Genomic DNA, 19,397 nt, shown 5'->3' with positions numbered 1-19,397 from the left:
CCCCTCTCATTAGAACCCTGTCTAATTTCCTTCCTTACAGAAGTCTTTATGTTAACAGCCTAGCATATTACTATTAGTACAGTTTCCATTAACATTAAACTGTTACTACTTACCACTATCTGTCCGTTGACCTGAATGACCTCATCTCCTGCTAAAATCTTCTCAGAGATCTCTGTAGGAGACTGTATAGGATTTATGAACACAATACAAGAGTTTTAATACTCAATACTACTGAGTATATCAGCACCAAAAATTGCAATGGCTTAAAAGGAACCGCCTACAAACAGAAGCATTCAAACTGGCAAGTGCCCCAAGTGCATTTCGTATGCAACATCAACATCTTTAAGGGTGGATGATTATTATACACTACTGTTCAAAAGTTTGGGGTCAGTAAGATTTTTTTTTAAATAAATAAATGTATACTTTTATCTAGCAAGGATGCATTAATCAGTCAAAATATTCTGATTTGAAATAAATGCTGTTCTTTTGAACTTTCTAATTGAAGGGTTGAATGGTTTCTGAAGGGTCATGTGACACTGAAGACTGCTTGCTTTGTCATCACAGGTATAAATTACATTTTATAATGTATTCAAATAAAAAAAACAGTTATTTTAAATTGTAATAATTTTCCACAATATTACTTTTTACTGTATTTTTGATCAATGAAAATCATGGTTTCCTTGGTGAGCATAGAAATTTTTTCAAAAACATAAAAAAAAAAAAAAAAAAATGATACTGCCCCTAAACTTTTGAGTGTAGGTTAAAAACTGATTGACTAGAAGCGGTGCGTGTGTGAGGGATTAAAGGAATAGTTCACCCAAAAATGAAAATTCTGTCATCGTTTACACACCCTCAAGTTGTTCCAAACCTGTATGAATTTCTTTCTTCTGCTGAACACAAAAGAAGATAGTTTGAAGAATATGGGTAACCAAACAGTTGATGGACCACTGACTTCTATAGTATGAGAAAAAAATTCTATGGAAGTCAATGGGGTCCATCAACTGTTTGGTTAATGACATTCTTCAAAATAAGAGTTTCATACAGGTTCATACAGTAAATGATGACAGAATTTTCATTTTTTGGTGAACTATCCCTTTAAATGGTTTTTTTTCTCCCCTGAATTTAATATTTAATGAAACAAAAGGAAATGACAAAAAAACAAAAAAACAAACCTCAAACTCAAGATTCCCATTTTATGCAAGTCCAGACACCTTAAACTAGCCCACTTTTTCCTAAGGAGGAAGTTAAGATTTCACTCATACTAATGCTATGAGAGCCAAGTTTGACTGACATATGTGCCATCAATTCATTTACAGTATCATTCACAGCAGACTTCAAAAATACCCTCATGTATCTCCCAGCAGACAATTCAAGGGATGATTTAAGTTTCATTACACTTGAAAAACACTAACTTTCTACCTAAACAAACAAAAAGATAATTTTCAATCTTAAATATATGAATCACTGGGGTACCATCAACCTGTCCTACCTCAGCTGCTGTTCCAGTGACAAAATGATTTCTGGATCCTGTGGTGGTGATCTCAATTCCCTATGTGAAAGAAATAATGTTCATATCAAGCCAAGATTATCTTAGACCTCAGCTAAATTATAATTTAAATGGCTTATATAAACGAGATGAGAATCTGGGCTGCTAATTGGTCTGCGAAACCTGCTGGTTTGCTATAATATTCTGCCATCTAGATCAGCAAACAATGCATTATGGAAAGAAATTCAAAGGGAGAACTGAGGGAGCATGTTCAAGCCGGCACTGGTCAATGAATCGACTGCAGTATCAGATGTCAGCCAAAGTCCAATCTAAAAAGTATTGATTCTGCTGAAAATGTGCTGTAAGTACAGAGACCTCCTGCTTAAGAGACAATGAACCAGGATGGTCCAACCTCAGATCAATAATAATAATAAATCATGTCCAATTATTATATTCTCTGACTCTTGTTTCTCCAAAGCATGCAGGCTAAATGTATCAGAATATGGACCTTATGAGCCTTCCAACAATCTCTCTTCTGGAAACAGCAGAGGCAGGTCTTTCTTGGCAAGAATCACAAGTATTTTTTATATTTTGACATTAAAGGTGCTAAAGAGGATCTTTTCGTCAACTGAGAAACCAAAGACTGTTACTGAGTTTTTGAAATGAGCGTATACGTAAGAACACCCCCCCTGCTTTCGTGGGAACGCCTCCCAAAACCCGTGCACGAGTATTGGAACACGAGTGTTTAGCACCGGCATTCGCTGTATTGTGTTAGTGGATTCATTATGTCGGACTCACTGCAGGTAACTCATAATCTGCAGTTGTTACTACGGTCTCCTGACAAGAACATTGCATGCGGCGCCTGTGGAGTGTGGAAAGTTACTGGAGCGCGCAGCCGTGCTCGTCTCTTACAAGGAACGTCACGGCAGTGATTGACAAGCCAGAGGGCCAATCGTTTACGCGATGATCACGTAAACGATTGGCTGATGTTTTTAAGGCCCTACCTCGTGCACAGATGATGTATATTAATATTATTCCTTTCAGTGCACCTAATAAATAGTCTTTTATCAGTTAGTAAAGACAGTTTCAAGTAATATTGCAAAAATGTATACAACAAAACATCCTCTTTAGCACCTTTAAAGTATGATGTACTGAACAGTGTATAATAAGTGTTATTAGATTTCTTTGAATGGTTTGTGGATGACTGCCAGTGTAATCATGCATGTTGCTTTGTGTGTTTGTGTCTGATATGAAGGCACACAAAACATGAAGGCCCAAAATTCAATTAAAATATGGCAAAAATGACAAAAGACTATGAGCCTTTAAAACTAATATTTTTTTTTTTTAGAGTATGGCTGTTCTTAATTGAACTGGGGCAAATTTAAGCCAATTATAGAATTTTAATTGAACAATCTATCAGTGCACAGACACCTCACAGAAAAGCTTCTCTTTTGTGGAGCTGCTTAGTGTTTTTTAAGGTACAAAAAGGAATTAAACTCTCTTTAAATGGCTTCAGCCTTAGCAACATATTAGCTGAATACAATACAAAGTGTAACTGTCTGAGTAGAAATGATTTATGATCATTCAACTTACGGAACGAACGCGGCTCCAGTTTCGTTTTTTTCCGTAAGTAGAATAAGGAAGGCGTAGGACATACAGCATAAGCGCTTTGAAGAATACAGAAAACGGAAGCACGTGCAAGGTGATAATTTGTGTTTATAAAGCATATACGGTTGTAATTTTTTCAGAAAATGACTAATTGTTTCGCTAGATAAGACCCTTATTCCTCGTCGGGTGTCGTTTAAAGCCCTTGAAGCTGCACTGAAACTGTAATTTTGACCTTCAACCGTTTGGAGGCCATTGAAGTATAAGGAGAATAATCCTGGAATGTTTTCATCAAAAACCTTAATTTCTTTTCAACTGAAGAAAGAAACACATGAACATCTTGGATGACATGGGGGTAAGTAAATTATCAGGAAAATTTTATTTAAAAGTGGACTAATCCTTTAACATTTGCAAAACTAAAGAGTAAATTTAGCAGCACCAAAGTATCTGAATAAATTATGAATCTAGAAAATTACTTGAATTGTATACTGCAAGCCAGAGAAAAACAGGGAAGCAAACTGGACAACATAGAGAGAGGATGAAACAGAGAAAGAATAAATTACTGTAAATAATTCAAGTTATAAATTAAAATATGCATTACCACGTGATCTCCTGGTGAGGCTGGGACCAGGTCAACACTCTCCAGCTGTGCAGTATGAGTAAGAAGAGGCAACGGACTAACAGTCAAAATCTCATCACACACTGCTACCAACTGACGACACTAGACAGAAAGACAGAAAAAGAAAAACAGATGTCAGTTTAACTGAAGATGGATAATCTCTTCTAAAGTAATGAATATAATCATACATATGAATGGATTTTAGAGGGTTATCCATCTTTTCATGTCACAATGTACAATACCGTTCAAAAGTTTGGGTCAGTATACATTTTTGTCAATGTTGTTTTTGTTGGAAGAGAAGAAATTGTTTAATAAAGTCATTATTTTTGTTTTGTTTTTGTGCACAAAAGTATTCTCGTTGCTTTATAACATTAAGGTTGAACCACTGTAGTCATGGTGACTAGTTAAAGGAGCCGTTCACATATCGCATCTAAAAACTTGTGGAAAGTGCGGCCGTGCCGCTTTCTCCTTCTCTCCAAAGTGCTTACGCTCCCGTGGCATCTGTCGTTGCTATGCAACCATGAACTGCTCTCTCCACGACGAAGAGGAAGTTTCAGCAAAGGATAAATTGATTTCTAGCACTTGCATTAGCTTTACTACGAGATATATTTATGGAGATGAGATATAAAAACCACCCTGTACAGCTATGATCAGCTGTTTGGCTGAGCTTTTGATGTTTTGTTACGGAAAGGCCGAAGCTGATCAGTTGGTTCTTGTCATATGACCTGCGGTGCACTTGCAGCATTCTAAAAAGTTGAGAATTTTTTATCTCGATGCACATGGAAAACGCACCACACGTGCGTCATGACCGCGACGCTTCCATTATGAGCGCACCTGCCGTGCGCCTACATTTGAAATAATGAATTTGAGCGTGCAAAAGACGCGATATGTGAACGGCCCCTGACAATGTTTTTACTACTTTTCTGGACCTTAAATTTGGTAATTACGCTGCTTTTTCTCAGATTTCATCACAAATATCTTAATTTGTGTTCCGAAGATGAACGAAGGTCTTACGGGTTTTGGAACGACATGAGGGTGACAGAAATTTCATTTTTGGGAGAACTAAAACTTGAAGCTTTATCAACATATCTGTGACTCTTGTTTAGCACAGTAAATACATCTTCAACTATACCACACTTTTAATGTGCTGTAACAAAGCTCAAAGTTCAATACTCTAAAGTATTTTTGTGAAATGCATCATTTCTGTGCCACTTCCATGATAACACATAACTATGATTGATATGCATTACATTTGAAAACAATAAAAATATAAAATGTTCATAGATTCAAAAAGATTCATATTAATTTAAAGAGTCAAGAGACATGCAGAAAGTAGGAATGATCTCTTACTATGGAGATGATGTCCTTCTCTTTTTCAAACACGGCGGTTTCCTACAGGGAAGAGAGAGAGAGAATTGAGAACATTTACTAAAAATGCAAGTGCTTCCACCCACTGAGGAGTTTGATGCACAACCCAGAGATCTACAAACACAGAGTTCATCCAACCCACTCACTCCTTGGCTGATTCAGCTCGTTCAGCCCTCTCAATGAAACACTTCCCTAAACAGAGTGACGCTACACACCGCTAACATTCAGCCAACAACCCTCAGACCATTTAATCCACAACAGGAGCAGAACTAAGAACAAGATTAGATACACACAAGCACACTCTCATACGTAAGGCCTGGAACATGTAGATCATAGTCTAATTAAAGGATTAGGGTGGCCTCTGAGGATCGGTGGCAACAGAAAATGTTCAAACCAGATTTACTGATGAGCCAAATCTTATGTAACATCCCTAAAGATAAACATTGAATCCCAGACCACTAACAGATTCACTTCAGCCAATATACAACTCACTCAGCCATGAAGTTCAGTAGAAATAAAACAAAAACAAACAAGGGCTCATATCCAACCTCAGATCTGTAGCTGAATGCTTTCAGTTAAGTCCATCTGAGGCATAAAAGTAGTACTTCATGGACTCAGGTGTGTGTGAGAGAGAGGATATGACAATGCACGCAGCTGAAGAATTTTTGCGGGAGGTATGTGTGTGACACCGATGGGTCACTTCTCCTTACTTTAAACAAGTATGTCACTTCCCCTCCTGACTGAGCGATGCACAAAAAAACATGTAGGCAACAAAGTCAGAATGTAAAAAAAAAAAAATCAGCAGGTGGAATACATACAGATTCAGAGACATAAAAAGGTATAAATAGATTGAGAGATATGAAAGAGAGTTAGTGCTTTAACACAACAGAGGCTGCTGGGATTGCATTTTAAATGAGAGCAAGTATCTTCTTTGTTTTAGGTGTGTGGATAAGCATATGGTTATGCTTCCAAACTGATTTTTTTGCACAAGTGCTTGGAAGTAAGATGTGCCATTGTCATGGAAACAGATGTAAACGTAAAAGTGAATGGAATGACAGGATGTGGAAGGTCAAACAGGACACATACACACACTGGTCATGTCTTAGTTTAGTATAATGTCTTCAATATTCACACCCTGTCAAAGAAAAGTGTCTTTTTATAGGTGAATATGGCACAGGTCAGTCCTTAGTGTTGATTTGAGAGCAGACTTGCTGATTGATCACAATAAATCTCACACAACTCACATCTGGGAAAAGATATAAGCGGGTCGAATAGGGTTACACGATTAATCGTAATCGAAACGAAATCGCGATTTGGCTTAGTGCGATTATGACATCGCAAAGGCTGCGATTTTTAATGATATAAATAAGTACACAGAGTGTTAGTGAAGAGCTGCGCTGTGATTAGTAGTAAATGACGCTCCATCTGAGAGCACTGCATTAGAAAAAGCAACACATGTCAAATATACAAACTTTCCAAACATGAGAAGCCTTTATGAACTTCTTTTCTAACAAAAGACAACATTTAATGTGTTTTTACTCCAAACTCACTTCATAACGTCAGTTGAGTGTTTGAAATAGCATTTTGATTAGCATTGGATTATAAATATACTTTATTATTACGGAAATACCCGAGAAGGCTTGAAGAAAACATAAAAACCATGTATTGTTGTAGTCATCTGTTTATTTTATTCATGTTGAATCAATCAAAGCGTTTTCTACCAGTGGATGCATAAAAGGCACGTAGTTCATATTAAATACAAGGACTCCATTTTTGATTTTGCATACCTCTTGAAAAAAATAAAGAAATTATTTAAGACAGATTTTTAATGATATAATATTTGATAATAAATCATTAGACCTTTCTAATGATTTATACACATACTGCTTTCATGTTACCAGGTAATCCCACATTTTGTCATACAAGTTTTAAATATTATTTTCTACTTACTCTAGCTATATTTATAATTAAATACTAATGCTAAATACTTTAATAATGAAAGTTATTACAACAGTAATATTTCTTATTTGGTTTATCATTATTTAGCAATAATGATAATTAGTAATTAGTCAAAATAATATATTAGCACAAAATTTCAGGCCAAATTGTGCTGCCCTACAAACAAGCAAAACAAACCTGGTATTGTTTATAAATTCTTTTTTCATTTGTTTTATAAAATCGCATTTTAATTCACAAATCGCAATTTTAACCAGAAAAATCGCAATTCGACTTTTTCTCCTTTAATCTGCTTAAAGGTATAGTTCACTCTAAAATGAAAATTAGGTCATCATTTACTCACCCTGGTGTTGGTCTAATGCCATATGCCCTTCTTTCCCAGAAATAATTTGTAATTTGTGAGAAATCAAGATTAACAAAAATGTGACACATGACGAAATACAACCCATGTACCTTCTTCTCTGAGGTGAATAATATATCTGTTATGTTCATCGTAGCAAGAAGTTCACATGTGTCGTTCTGACAGCCATCAGACAAACTGAGTTTCAGTCCGGTGATATTTTACTCAGTACAGAAAGTAGTACACAGATTCTTTTATGGGATTTCCAGGCAATGTATTTCATGTTGTGTTTTTGTTAATCTTGATTTCTCACAACTTGTGCGCGTATCGTGCAGCCGTGCAGAGTAACCCAGTGGCCATGGTCAAGAATTTCTTGAAATATTACATTAAATTTCAGTTTGTTTTTCACTAAACCCTAAATGTACACCTTGGAATATATGGCACTTCACATGGGATCATTCTGTGATACTTTTACGTCTTTTTTAAAAAAGCTTGAAGCTATTTACTGACATTATATGTACGAGCACGAGCAGGACATTTTTTTAAATAATGTTCCTTTTGTGGTCCATAAAAGAAAGAAAGGCATACGGAACTAGAACACCACCAGGGTGAGTAAATGATGACTCAATTTTCATTTCAGAGTGAACTATCCCTCCAAACCCTTTTGTATAATCAACAGCAAGCTCAAATTTAGATCTGCCTCCATTTTTGAGTGCAACTCCAAAATTTTTAAATTTCCTTTTTAATCACTATAGACATTTTGTTCTAGTTTATGTTGAGCTATATATATATATATATATATATATTCTAGATTTGGTCCTATTTTCTTTGCATGCACGACATGCATCTGAGCAAATGTAAAACTGAAAACTAAAACTGAAAACTGAAAAGGAGAGACCTCTTTGAGACACACCTGATATTTATTTCCTCCCCAGTTCTTCTGTTTTCCTGGTTTTAGCTCTATTGAGGCTGACATCCTCACACAAAGGAGCTTCATTCAGCTCAAAAGCCTTTACCTTGTTATCTTCTAGTTCTCAACTAAGCCCCTTATTTCACACTGACAATGATCATTAACTCTGTTTTCAACACTGCAGAAAGAGAGAAAGCTTCCCTCAGTGATAAAACACAGGTCAGCTGTTGTCTCCCCTTTCTATATCTTTCTCTTCCTCTCTTTTTCTATGGTTTACTAGCATGACAAATAACTGCATTTGCAGCTGCATACAATGACAAAAATAGAGCAAAGTGAAGTATATAAATGCTTCTGTCTCTAGGCAGAGACAAACAGCTAAATCAAATGTTCTGTTAAGGGGTCACAGGCCAACAGACCTGGAGATACTAAAAAAAGGATCTGTCTCACATCCTGCATGGATTTGTTTACACCTCTCAAATGCATAAACAACACACGCGCTTGTTTTCCTATCATGGTGGGAACTTTCCATTGAGTTCTGTTGTTTTTATACTAGTGATTTTATACCCGATAACTGAAACCTAACTCTCACAGAAAACTTTCTACATTTTTACATTGTCAATAAGGCATTTAAGTATGTTTATTAAGCTTACATTCCATACTGTACTACCTTCTAGAACTCTGACCTTAATATGAGGCACTCTACAGAAGAGACTACTTCTAAAATTCCAAGACACAGACTGTTTATTAAATTAAACAACCATTTCCTTTCAATACAGACCAGCAAATATTGTACTAAATATTTCTGAAGCAACTTCAGACATGTGAACGCTTGAAGGAAAAGTGTATTTAGGGTAAAAAAAATAAATAAATAAAACAGGCACACACAGTACTTCAGTCTAATCGATGTGACCTTTTCTTCCTAATCTACTGATGTGTTATTTCAGTACAGTGTGTGTGTGTGTGTGTGTGTGTGTGTGTGTGTGTGTGTGTGTGTGTGTGTGTGTGAGAATCTCCTTTTGCACCCTCTCTCTAACTCCCCGCCTGTTATCTCTCTTTTAATTAATCTATCTTTCACTCCTTCACCTCTCATTCTTTTTAAGTTCATTACTCCTCTCTCTCTTTCCCCTCTTTTTCAATAAAGTCATCATCTGACTGCTAATTATTCCACACACCCCGGGGCAGTGCTGCCAATACAAAAAAAACACCAAAACATGCACAGATGCAATTATATCTCTAAAAAAAAAAAAAAGAGCCTCCCTTCATATCTGGGTTCACCCTGGAGACATTAAATATTTGTTCAACTGTTCATCAAAATCACCACTCACCACCAGTGAGCAAGACACGGTCATCCATGTATGACACACACTAGTATCACCAGAAAGTTTTGCTTGACATGTTGACCTTTGGCTTCAGATGACGTGGTTTCTATGAGGATCAGAGGCCCACCTGTCCCCTAACACCTGTTCTAACACTCACCTTCATGGCTTCAAATGTCAGAAACTTATTAAAATGCAAGCAGAATGAACACTCTATTCCCAGAAACCTTTAGACTTAAAATCCCCACTGTAATTATTAATAGAGACTGGAGTGGTCTGGCCTCAGTCAGATGTGATCTGTTTTGATTTAGGAGTTCATATGTGATTTAATAAATATACACACACACAAACCGAAAGCTGTTCTGGATCACAGATCCTTATGCAATCAAACATTGGGTTATATTGAACACAACTTACATTACATATCTAATATTACACATGCACCGAAACTAAATTTCTCCACTGATATCGATAGCCGATTATTTAGAGTGATATCTGCCTATACCGATAGTTTGGGGATTCTACCTTTCATACCTTCTTTTAAATTAATGATAATTTCATTATAATTAATAATTATTCATTATGTTCTTAATTATTATATTTAGAAAGAAATGCAAAAACTTTATTCTCTCCATTTCATCAACTTGTTTCAGAGTAACTGGTATCAGTTATAAACAAACATTACTCAAATTAATATTAATACACATTGACTAAATTCTGAAGATTAAATTAATATTTCCTAACTTTCTGAATGTTATTAATTCATATAATTACTATTAATATTAAACAACAAACTGGTTTCTTAGTATTTTCTATACACAAAGCACAAATTATGTGCATTTTCCTACCCTCTTTTGACTGACTGGATATATCAGCCTTGACTATCGGCTGTTTTTAAACTATCGGCCGATAGCATGAAAATTTCCTTTTATTGACCGATACCGATTATTGGCCGATATATCAGTGCATCTCTATCTAATATAATATATGAAAGTATTATTTATATACAGTATCGCTCAAAAGTTTGGGGTAAGATTTTTTTTTTTTAAAGAAAATAATACAGTTTTATTGAGCAAGGATGTATTAAACTGATCAACATTTATAATGTTACAAAATTCCATTTCAAATAAATGCTGTTTTTTAACTATTAATCAAAGCACAAAAAGATAAAATTTTGGTTTCCCAAAAAAATTAGGCAGCACAAATTGTTTCAACATTGCTAACAATAAGACATGTTTTGAGCACCAAATCAGCATATTGGAATGATTTCTGTTACATTTCTGTGAATTAATTAATATTAAATAATATATTAAAATAGAAAACAGTCTTTTGTAATTATACCGTAATAGTATTTTAAAATATAACTGTTTTACTGTATTTTTTATCGAACAAATACAGCCCTGGTGAGCATAGGAGACTTCTTCCAAAAACATATATATATATATATATATATATATATATTTGTGAATATATATATATATATATATACATATATATATATATATATATATATATATATATATATATATATATATATATATATATATATATATATATATATATATATAAAAAGAGTGTTGGACCAAAGTACATACTTACAGAGTATGTAAGAATAATCACATAAGGATCGCTGATCCAGAACAGCCCTCACTTTGTACATTAACTCTTCTTGTACAGCTACCATTCTTACATTACAAAGTTACTGATTGCTGCACAAGAAACCATTTGCACATACAGTATAATAAGCACAAAATTTGTTTTTAGTATAAACAGGAAGTATACAAACAATGCACTTAAATCAGAAAAGATACCATCAGCTTTAGGAAAATGAACTTAGCGACAAAACATTATGAGAGAGAAAACAACTCACTAGTGATTTACACTGTGTTTGTGTGTGTGGCAGCTGACAGAAAGAAGCTGATAGCATCAAGTGTCAACATTCTTAGTGTGCACATAGCACATTGTTTCTCCATACACACACACTTAGCTTCTTTCTCATTTCCACACTTTCCTTCCCCTCTTTAGCAATGCTATTTGCTCTCAGAGTGGAAGACTGAATCACATCATCAACGATTCAAAGCCTTTTATAGTTATTTTCCTCCGTGATTAGACAAACAGCACCAAAATGTCTATAAAACTTTTAAAGCGAACAAGAAATCTGCGAGAAACACATAGCAAATGGTTCAGATGCCTTTCTAATGATAAAGCAAACACCGATCTTGAAATAGATGCTATCTGATTTCCAACAACACTGTAAGTCAACATGTTTTTATCTGTGTGTGGGTCAGTGTAGCCACATAAAACCTTAAGACTGTTAAACTTGCGAAACTTTCTCGGTAAAAGCATATGAGATTAATGAATAGCTGAAAATGAGCAAAAAATAAGCAATCAAAACCTATTATAATTTAAAATTTTCAACAGACAACAAGTAGAAAACAAACCTACTATTCCATGTCCAGATGAAAGATAATCTTCTGAAGGAGTGAATATCATGTGACCTCTTCTCCTGTACGCTCACCACAGGTGAATAACACGCGACCAAAACAGTTCTCATTTCAGTTCTCATAGTCTGTCTTTTAATGCCCCTCCCCTCCCTCTCTCTCTTGCTCTCCCTCTCTCTCGGACAGTCTTATCCCTCTTGAGTCCAGTGAATACACATAATGAAAAACATATGTTTGACAGCATTAGTGTGTTTCTGAATATCAGGCATGAAGCAAATAAACAAAGCAATTATTGGGCAACATGCAAAATGCATCTCAAAAACAACTTGGGTTAGCAAGCTGTACAAATAAAAAAATCACCATATCCTCTATGTAACCTTAATCACTTCAGACTGATGGTTTTAGAAGACTTGAAATACAACGCACAAGTCATATGGACCACTTTTATCGTGTTTTTTCCTCTCTTTTTTTTTTTGGAGCTTGACAGCCACCACCCCATTGTCATTGTATGGAAAAAAGCAGCTTGGATACTCTGATAAAAATCTCCTTTTGTGTTTCATAGGAGGTGTTTCATACCGGTTTGTAAGGTGGAGCAACCAATGACACAATTTTCATTTGCGGGTGAAATCTCCCTTTAAAGCACTGTAACATGAACACACTCACCTTATGCACTGTGTTATCCAGATCTTTACACAGAGCGGTGACTTTCTCATTTGCTGTGTATCCAGTCTGCTGTGCAAACTGATACCTGTAAAAGGCATACACATTATGACTGAGAATGAACAAAATATCACAACACTGCTCCATGCTCAAACTCATGGCCTGAATACGAATACGGTAAACATCATTCTGTGGTTCAGACTGTGATTCTCACCTGCTGAGCATAGACGCAAGTCCATTGGATGCTGTGATAACGTCCACCACTGCCTGCAGTACCTGTTGTGGCAGCTTGGTGGTGTTCTGTCCGTCAATGGTATTGACACGCCAGCGCCCCTGTATGCTCATCTGTAGATTGTGAGCCACTGCACGAAGCTTTTCCGTCAAACTGCGCAGATTGTCACCCCCAACACTGTATGTCTGTGCAGACATGGGAATTATGTTAGGTGCCATTCATATTCAGAATGTGTTTTTACATTTAAAGTAGAAGGGAAAAAATGGAATATGCGTTTTTAAAACTGACATTTTTTAACGTCATTCTTATGGTGTGTTCCATTCCTCCTGGAAAATTTGTATTTACAAGTAAAAGTCGTAATTATAATGTCAGGTGCATTCAAGTTACTTTGGTTTGAGCAAGAGAGCGATGGAGCCTTTTAAATTTTACAAAATAATAAATATAGAATGCACATTAGGTATGTTTTTATTCAATTTATGAAGGTGCCGTGAACTGAATCGTTATATATTCCAGTTGTTTTCAATCCTGTTTTCAAGCCACACTGCTCTGAACATTTTGTATGGCTAAATCCAAATCAAATACTCTCTTAAAGGAACACTCCACTTTTGTTGAAAATCACTGCGCGTGCTGCACCCATGGTACGGCAGCAAAGTTCCTTGATTATTACGCCAGAATTGAAGTATAGTTCCAATCCATGTCGGCCTAAAAAAAAAAGTGTTTATTTTCCATCGGTAGTTACACGATGTAACAACAGAAGAGTCAAGTTTTAAATAGGAAAAAATATTGAAACTTTTTGGTAATTTTTGAGCGAGATTCTAATGGTCTAATCAGATTCAATGAACTATGCTAAGCTATGCTAAAAGTGGTACCGTCAGACCCGGAGATCGGCTGAATGGATTCGAAAAATGGTAAAACTCAACTGTTTAACTCTAGGGGAGTTGGAAAATGAGCCTATTTTCAAAAAAAGTGGAGTGTTCCTTTAAGAAGGTACTTACATTACGAGCACTAAAAAAGTATGTCCTATATATTACGAATGTAACCTTGCTACATCCGCCATGTTGTCATTATCATGTGACCTATAGTAGTGTGTTATGTCGCTTCATAGAGTGGTGGAACTATGATGCAGTTTTGTAGGCCAAAACCCGGAAGAAAGTTAGCATTTTAGCACTTCTGGTTCCATTGTCCCATAGTTAAAGGTGCCCTAGATTCAAAAATTGAATTTACCTCGGCATAGTTGAATAATAAGAGTTCAGTACATGGAAAAGACATACAGTGAGTCTCAAACTCCATTGTTTCCTCCTTCTTATGTAAATCTCATTTGTTTAAAAGACTTCCGAAGAACAGGCGAATCTCAACATAACAACGACTGTAACGTAATAGTCGGGGTGTACGCCCCCAATATTTACATATGCCAGCTTATGTTCAAGCATTAGACAAGGGCAGGACGTCTAGATGTGCACAGCTGAATCATCAGACTAGGTAAGCAAGCAAAGACTATAGCGAAAAATGGCAGATGGAGCAATAATAACTGACATGATCCATGATAACATGATATTTTTAGTGATATTTGTAAATTGTCTTTCTAAATGTTTCGTTAGCATGTTGCTAATGTACTATTAAATGTGTTAAAGTTACCATCGTTTCTTACTGTATTCACGGACACAAGAGCCGTCGCTATTTTCATTTTTTAAACACTTGCAGTCTGTATAATTCATAAACACAACTTCATTCTTTATAAATCTCTCCAACAGTGTGTAATGTTAGCTTTAGCCACGGAGCATACTATCAAACTCATTCAGAATCAAATGTAAACATCCAAATAAATACAATACTCACATAATCTGATGTATGCATGCAGCATGCATGACGAACACTTTGTAAAGATCCATTTGAGGGTTATATTAGCTGTGTGAACTTTGTTTATGGTGTTTAAGGCAAGCGTGGGCTCTTGCGCTCTTACTGTACAAACAATTCTAATTCAAACATAAGGGAAAATGTTTTTAGATAAAGAATAAAAGAGTTGTTGGAGGCTTAGTGGTGGTGATGTTAAAATCCTGGGACCGTGGTATAGTTCATTTATAGCCTATTTTTAGCTTTTTGCTTCTGGTGACTGCATTTAGACTTCAAAAGTCATAAAAAGTTGTGTTCATCTGTAAAAATTATCTTGATGGACAAAACATGTAAGTATCATTAACTTTTGTTGATCACAGAGCTTTTTTTTTTTTTTTTTTCGATAAACCAAAAGCCTATGAGAAAATCCTATTTGTTTTTTGTCGAAGGAACCAGTGTGATTCACAACTGCCGAATGGCCTACAAAAGTGACGTCATGGTTCCAACACTCACAAATCCTCTCCCATGGCCTCATGGGTTAGTAAAGTGTCCATCATATGCTTCAGGGTCTCGCTGGAAGAAGAAGGTCATCCAGGTATTTTTAGCCTATACTTTCTTATGAGTACTGTGGATTCAGACATACTCCATATTTTCTCACTGACGCCCCCAACTCAAGAAACTTGGGGCTTAAAGAAAGTTCAGAGTTTCCCACTTGTAATTACAACTTTGTGTTGTTGTTCATGTGTTCAAGTCATAAATACAATCTCTCTGACATGACTTGAACACACCATTAAAATAAGGCAATAAAATGTGAGCACAACAGTCCATCAAACACATGTTTACATAGAAAAACAACTGAAAAGCAGTGTATACAAAAACGCATTCTGTGTGAATGGCCTATTAGCATGTTTATAAGTGCATGTGTTGTGAATTCCAACAGAATAATAATTAATGAATTTAAACAGAATTCCAACAGAATAATAATCATAATTCTCTTCTTTTTACTCTATTAAAATAATCTAATGTCCCTGATTAACATATTTATCGTGTACATACTGTAACATTAAGATCTCATTTTATCACTCACTATGTAACTTTTATTCCACTCTGAAATCTCTGGCATGTTCCTATCCTTCATCTCTCTCTTTCTCTCTCACACACACACTCAGCATAATTAATGTCAACCAAACCTTTCTTCCTGAGAGAGTCCTGAGATTTGAGGTTTGCTAACTAACACCTGGAAAATTCTCTATAGCAAAGCAGGAGCAGTTGCTGTTACGACACACGCAGGGAGTCCTGGCACCATCAGGTCCACATTAATCCTCCCAGCGGGTAAAACATTTACAACACATGGAGCACATCCACTGTCAGCTCCCTGGAAGCTTCACTCAGCGAGTCAGCAATTAACACATTTATGCTCTGAAAATGAAGTGAAAATGACTGTGCTATTTATTTCTTAAAACTGCATGTAAAGTACATTATAAATCCATGATATTACACAGCTGAGATGACTGAAGGCAAGCATGGATGTGCAAACCGCTTCAAAAAATAGGCCAGGCACTTGTGGAAGAATGTCCTCCAAGATTTGGCTTGGGTTTTTGTTAGTGTTACAGGCCTCTGAGAATACAGCTAAAGTCAGCAGGGTGAGCAGCTCTCACAGTAATGAAATTCACAGACAGAGAGAATGAGAGAGCAGTTTCTTCACAGACTAATGCTATAACCGTTTAGAAAATGATAGTGACTCATTTAAGTGCTATACAGCATTCCTCCCCTCCATAACAGAGGCTCTAATACGGGCAGCAGACATGAAACACATACGCTAACAAATATTCATAGAGAAATACTTAACAGAGAAGAATTATTATAATACAATTACACCCTGTATCCACAAATCATAGACTCAAATCCAAACTTTATCCTCTTTATAACACTCCTTTCACATCCATTGTTCTAAACAAAGGGCTAATAATAAATAAACTAAATTTAGCACCAAAGGCTTCCAGAAGTGTGAATTAAGGTATTATTTAGTCCACTGGGACCACTTTTAGGTGCTTTCACAAAGATTAATGCACAGACAGACACACACTCACACACACACACACAGAGTCCTACCAAAGCACAGAGTTTTTCCACAGCCTCTAGTATTAGCTCCTGATGTCCGATTTTATGCACTCCGAGTTTCTCTAGCCTGGAAAAAGAAAGTTGCAGCAGATCTGAGCCAGAGAGCTGCCACTCAGACAACGAGTACTGATGTAGAGGAGCATCCAGACCTGACAGACACACACAGAAAGATCACAAAGTTAGCACAAAGAAATTCAAGTTCATCAATAATTCAAGAGAACTGAAGTATATCACAGTACCAAATGTTACTGGATAAAAATGTAAAATATTATAATAATATAAATATTATTATATATACACTACCTTTACAAAGTCTAAGGTCAATAAGATTTTTTTTAAATAAAATGTTATATTTTTATTCAGCAAGGATTAATTAAATTGATCAATAGTGACAGTAAAGACTTTTATATTGTTACAAAAGTTTTCTATTTCAAACATAGATAATAATAATAAGATACAGGGCCCTCCACAATTATTGGCACCCTTAGTAAATATGAGCAAAGGTGGATGTGAAAATAAATCTGCATTGTTTATCCTTTTGATCTTTCATACAAAAAAAAATCACAAAATTCTAACCTTTCATTGAAGGAAAACAGTTGAAAGTGGGGGGAAACTCACATTATGAAATAAATGTTTTTCTCCAATACATGTTGGCCACAATTATTGGCACCCCTAGAAATTCTTAGGAGTAAAATATCTCTATGAAGTATATCTCTATACTATGAAGTATATTCCCATTCATATTTAAATTTTTTTAGCACACCAGGGTGACTAGGAGCATAAAATTGTCCAGCCATGACTTCCTGTTCCACAGGAATATAAACATGAGGAAACACAAATGCCAAATTCCCGTAATCATTCATCACAATGAGTAAAACCAAAGAATATAGTTCTGATGTGCAGCAAAAGATTGCTGAGCTTCACAAAATAGAAAGTGGCTGTAAGAAAATACCTAAAACATTAAAAATCCCCATTTCCACTATCAGGGCAATAATTAAAGGGTTACTTCAGGATTTAGCATTAAGCTTTGTATTAGTAGAATACCACTAGTATTTTCGAATTAGCGTGCTTTCCCCCTTCATATCAGCCCGGGATGAGAGATTTATGCATTTTTATTCTGTAAAAAAGCCTCCAATGACGCAAAAATCATCATTTTGCGTTATCGGAGGCTTTTTTGGCCAGAGGCTTAAAACTACAGCCAGTAATAGCAGGTAGTTCCGCATTTTTTCACCACGCCCATACATATGCGCGTTTGAGGTTACTCATGGACGTAGATCAAAGATTTTATCAAAAGTGGGTGTCAATTATATTTTTTAGCTTACAGTAATTAACTTTATTTTGTCTGCACTACATCAGTGGTTCATCTCGCAAATTTATCGGTCTCTGTCTGCAGTCATCTCAACCAATACAGCAACAGGCTTTTGTGGTAACGTTAGCATAAATAGATAAATAAACTCAGTTTTACAGAACAGAGGCTTTACTTTGATAGCAGTCAACTTATATGCAACTTATATGTAATTGTCTATCTAATGTTACTTTGCTAAGTTTGCAGTTTTACTGCTACCTACAACACTACATAGGCTACCGTGTTATCAGTCTAGTATCAGCGAGTCTTACCTCTGGGCGAATACGCTTAGTGCCAGATGCCCAGGCTGTTCGTCCTCTGGGAAAGTGAATATAGATGGTATCGCGGTGTCCTTCAGAATGGTTCTCTTCATTGCAAAGATATTTGGTTCGTAGTCCTCGTGCTTGAAATGGAGACTACATATTCTGCGTTTTTTTAGGTTTTCTATAACGGTGTCATCTCCAAACTTCGGGTGTTTGATGGCCCGCAGTCACTGTTTACATCACTCCAAATCTTTAACTTAATCGGAAAATGATGGAAACGTACTTGTCCTTTCCTGGTTTTGGGTGTACATCCAGGTACAAAGCAATTCAGCACCATTTCGCTGTAAATGTATGAACTAACTCACGATTTATTTGTTTGAATTTTCCTGGTAATGCCGCCTGTAACCGCTAGGCGGTTGTCTTTCATCCACATTAGTCAAAAATACATTTTCTGCCTTTTCTCAGTCTAGAAAGCTCCAAATTCAAAAATAATTTCACATTTCTACTACATAAATGACCAATTTTAAATACACATTCATTTTTCCAGGGGTGAAGTACCCCTTTAAGAAGTTCCAAACAACTAAACATGTTACAAATCTGCCTGGAAGAGGACGTGTGTCTAAATCGGCCTAATGTGAAGTGAGGAGAGTTTGAATGGACAAAGACTCTCCAAGGATCACAGCTGGAGAATTGCAGAGATTAGTTGAGTCTTGAGTCTCAGAAAGTCTAAAAAGAATTATCAAACAGCACCTACATCCCCACGAGATGTTCGGGGGGGTTCAAGAAAAATCCTCTGCTCTCATCCAGAAACAATCTCCAGCATATTCAGTTGTCAGTCAAGTCTGGAACTTCAAACGGGACCGGCTTCTATGGTCAGATGAAACTAAAAAAAGAGCTTTTTGGCA

At 35.9% G+C, this 19,397-nt stretch overlaps 1 protein-coding gene across 3 annotated transcripts in view; it reads right to left on the bottom strand.

The window, feature by feature from the left end:
- The window catches only part of cnksr1 (connector enhancer of kinase suppressor of Ras 1), a 36,528-nt gene that overhangs the window by 14,160 nt on the left and 2,971 nt on the right, over positions 1-19,397 (bottom strand). The window contains exons 2-8 of one of the 3 annotated variants that reach the window (XM_067367301.1): positions 16,876-17,033; positions 12,916-13,118; positions 12,705-12,789; positions 5,061-5,102; positions 3,693-3,812; positions 1,490-1,549; positions 114-182 (exon numbers count right to left, since the gene is read on the bottom strand). In XM_067367301.1, coding sequence (XP_067223402.1) covers positions 114-182; positions 1,490-1,549; positions 3,693-3,812; positions 5,061-5,102; positions 12,705-12,789; positions 12,916-13,118; positions 16,876-17,033 — 737 coding nt within the window. Of the gene's footprint in view, positions 1-113; positions 183-1,489; positions 1,550-3,692; positions 3,813-5,060; positions 5,103-12,045; positions 12,158-12,704; positions 12,790-12,915; positions 13,119-16,875; positions 17,034-19,397 lie in introns of those variants that run through there. The other 2 variants (XM_067367302.1, XM_067367304.1) reach the window with 2 other exon arrangements.

Source organism: Chanodichthys erythropterus, chromosome 18 (genome assembly GCF_024489055.1).
Source record: "Chanodichthys erythropterus isolate Z2021 chromosome 18, ASM2448905v1, whole genome shotgun sequence".
Lineage (NCBI taxonomy): Eukaryota > Metazoa > Chordata > Actinopteri > Cypriniformes > Xenocyprididae > Chanodichthys > Chanodichthys erythropterus.
Note: the sequence above shows the minus strand (reverse complement) of the source record. Positions and strands in the feature narration are given on the sequence as shown.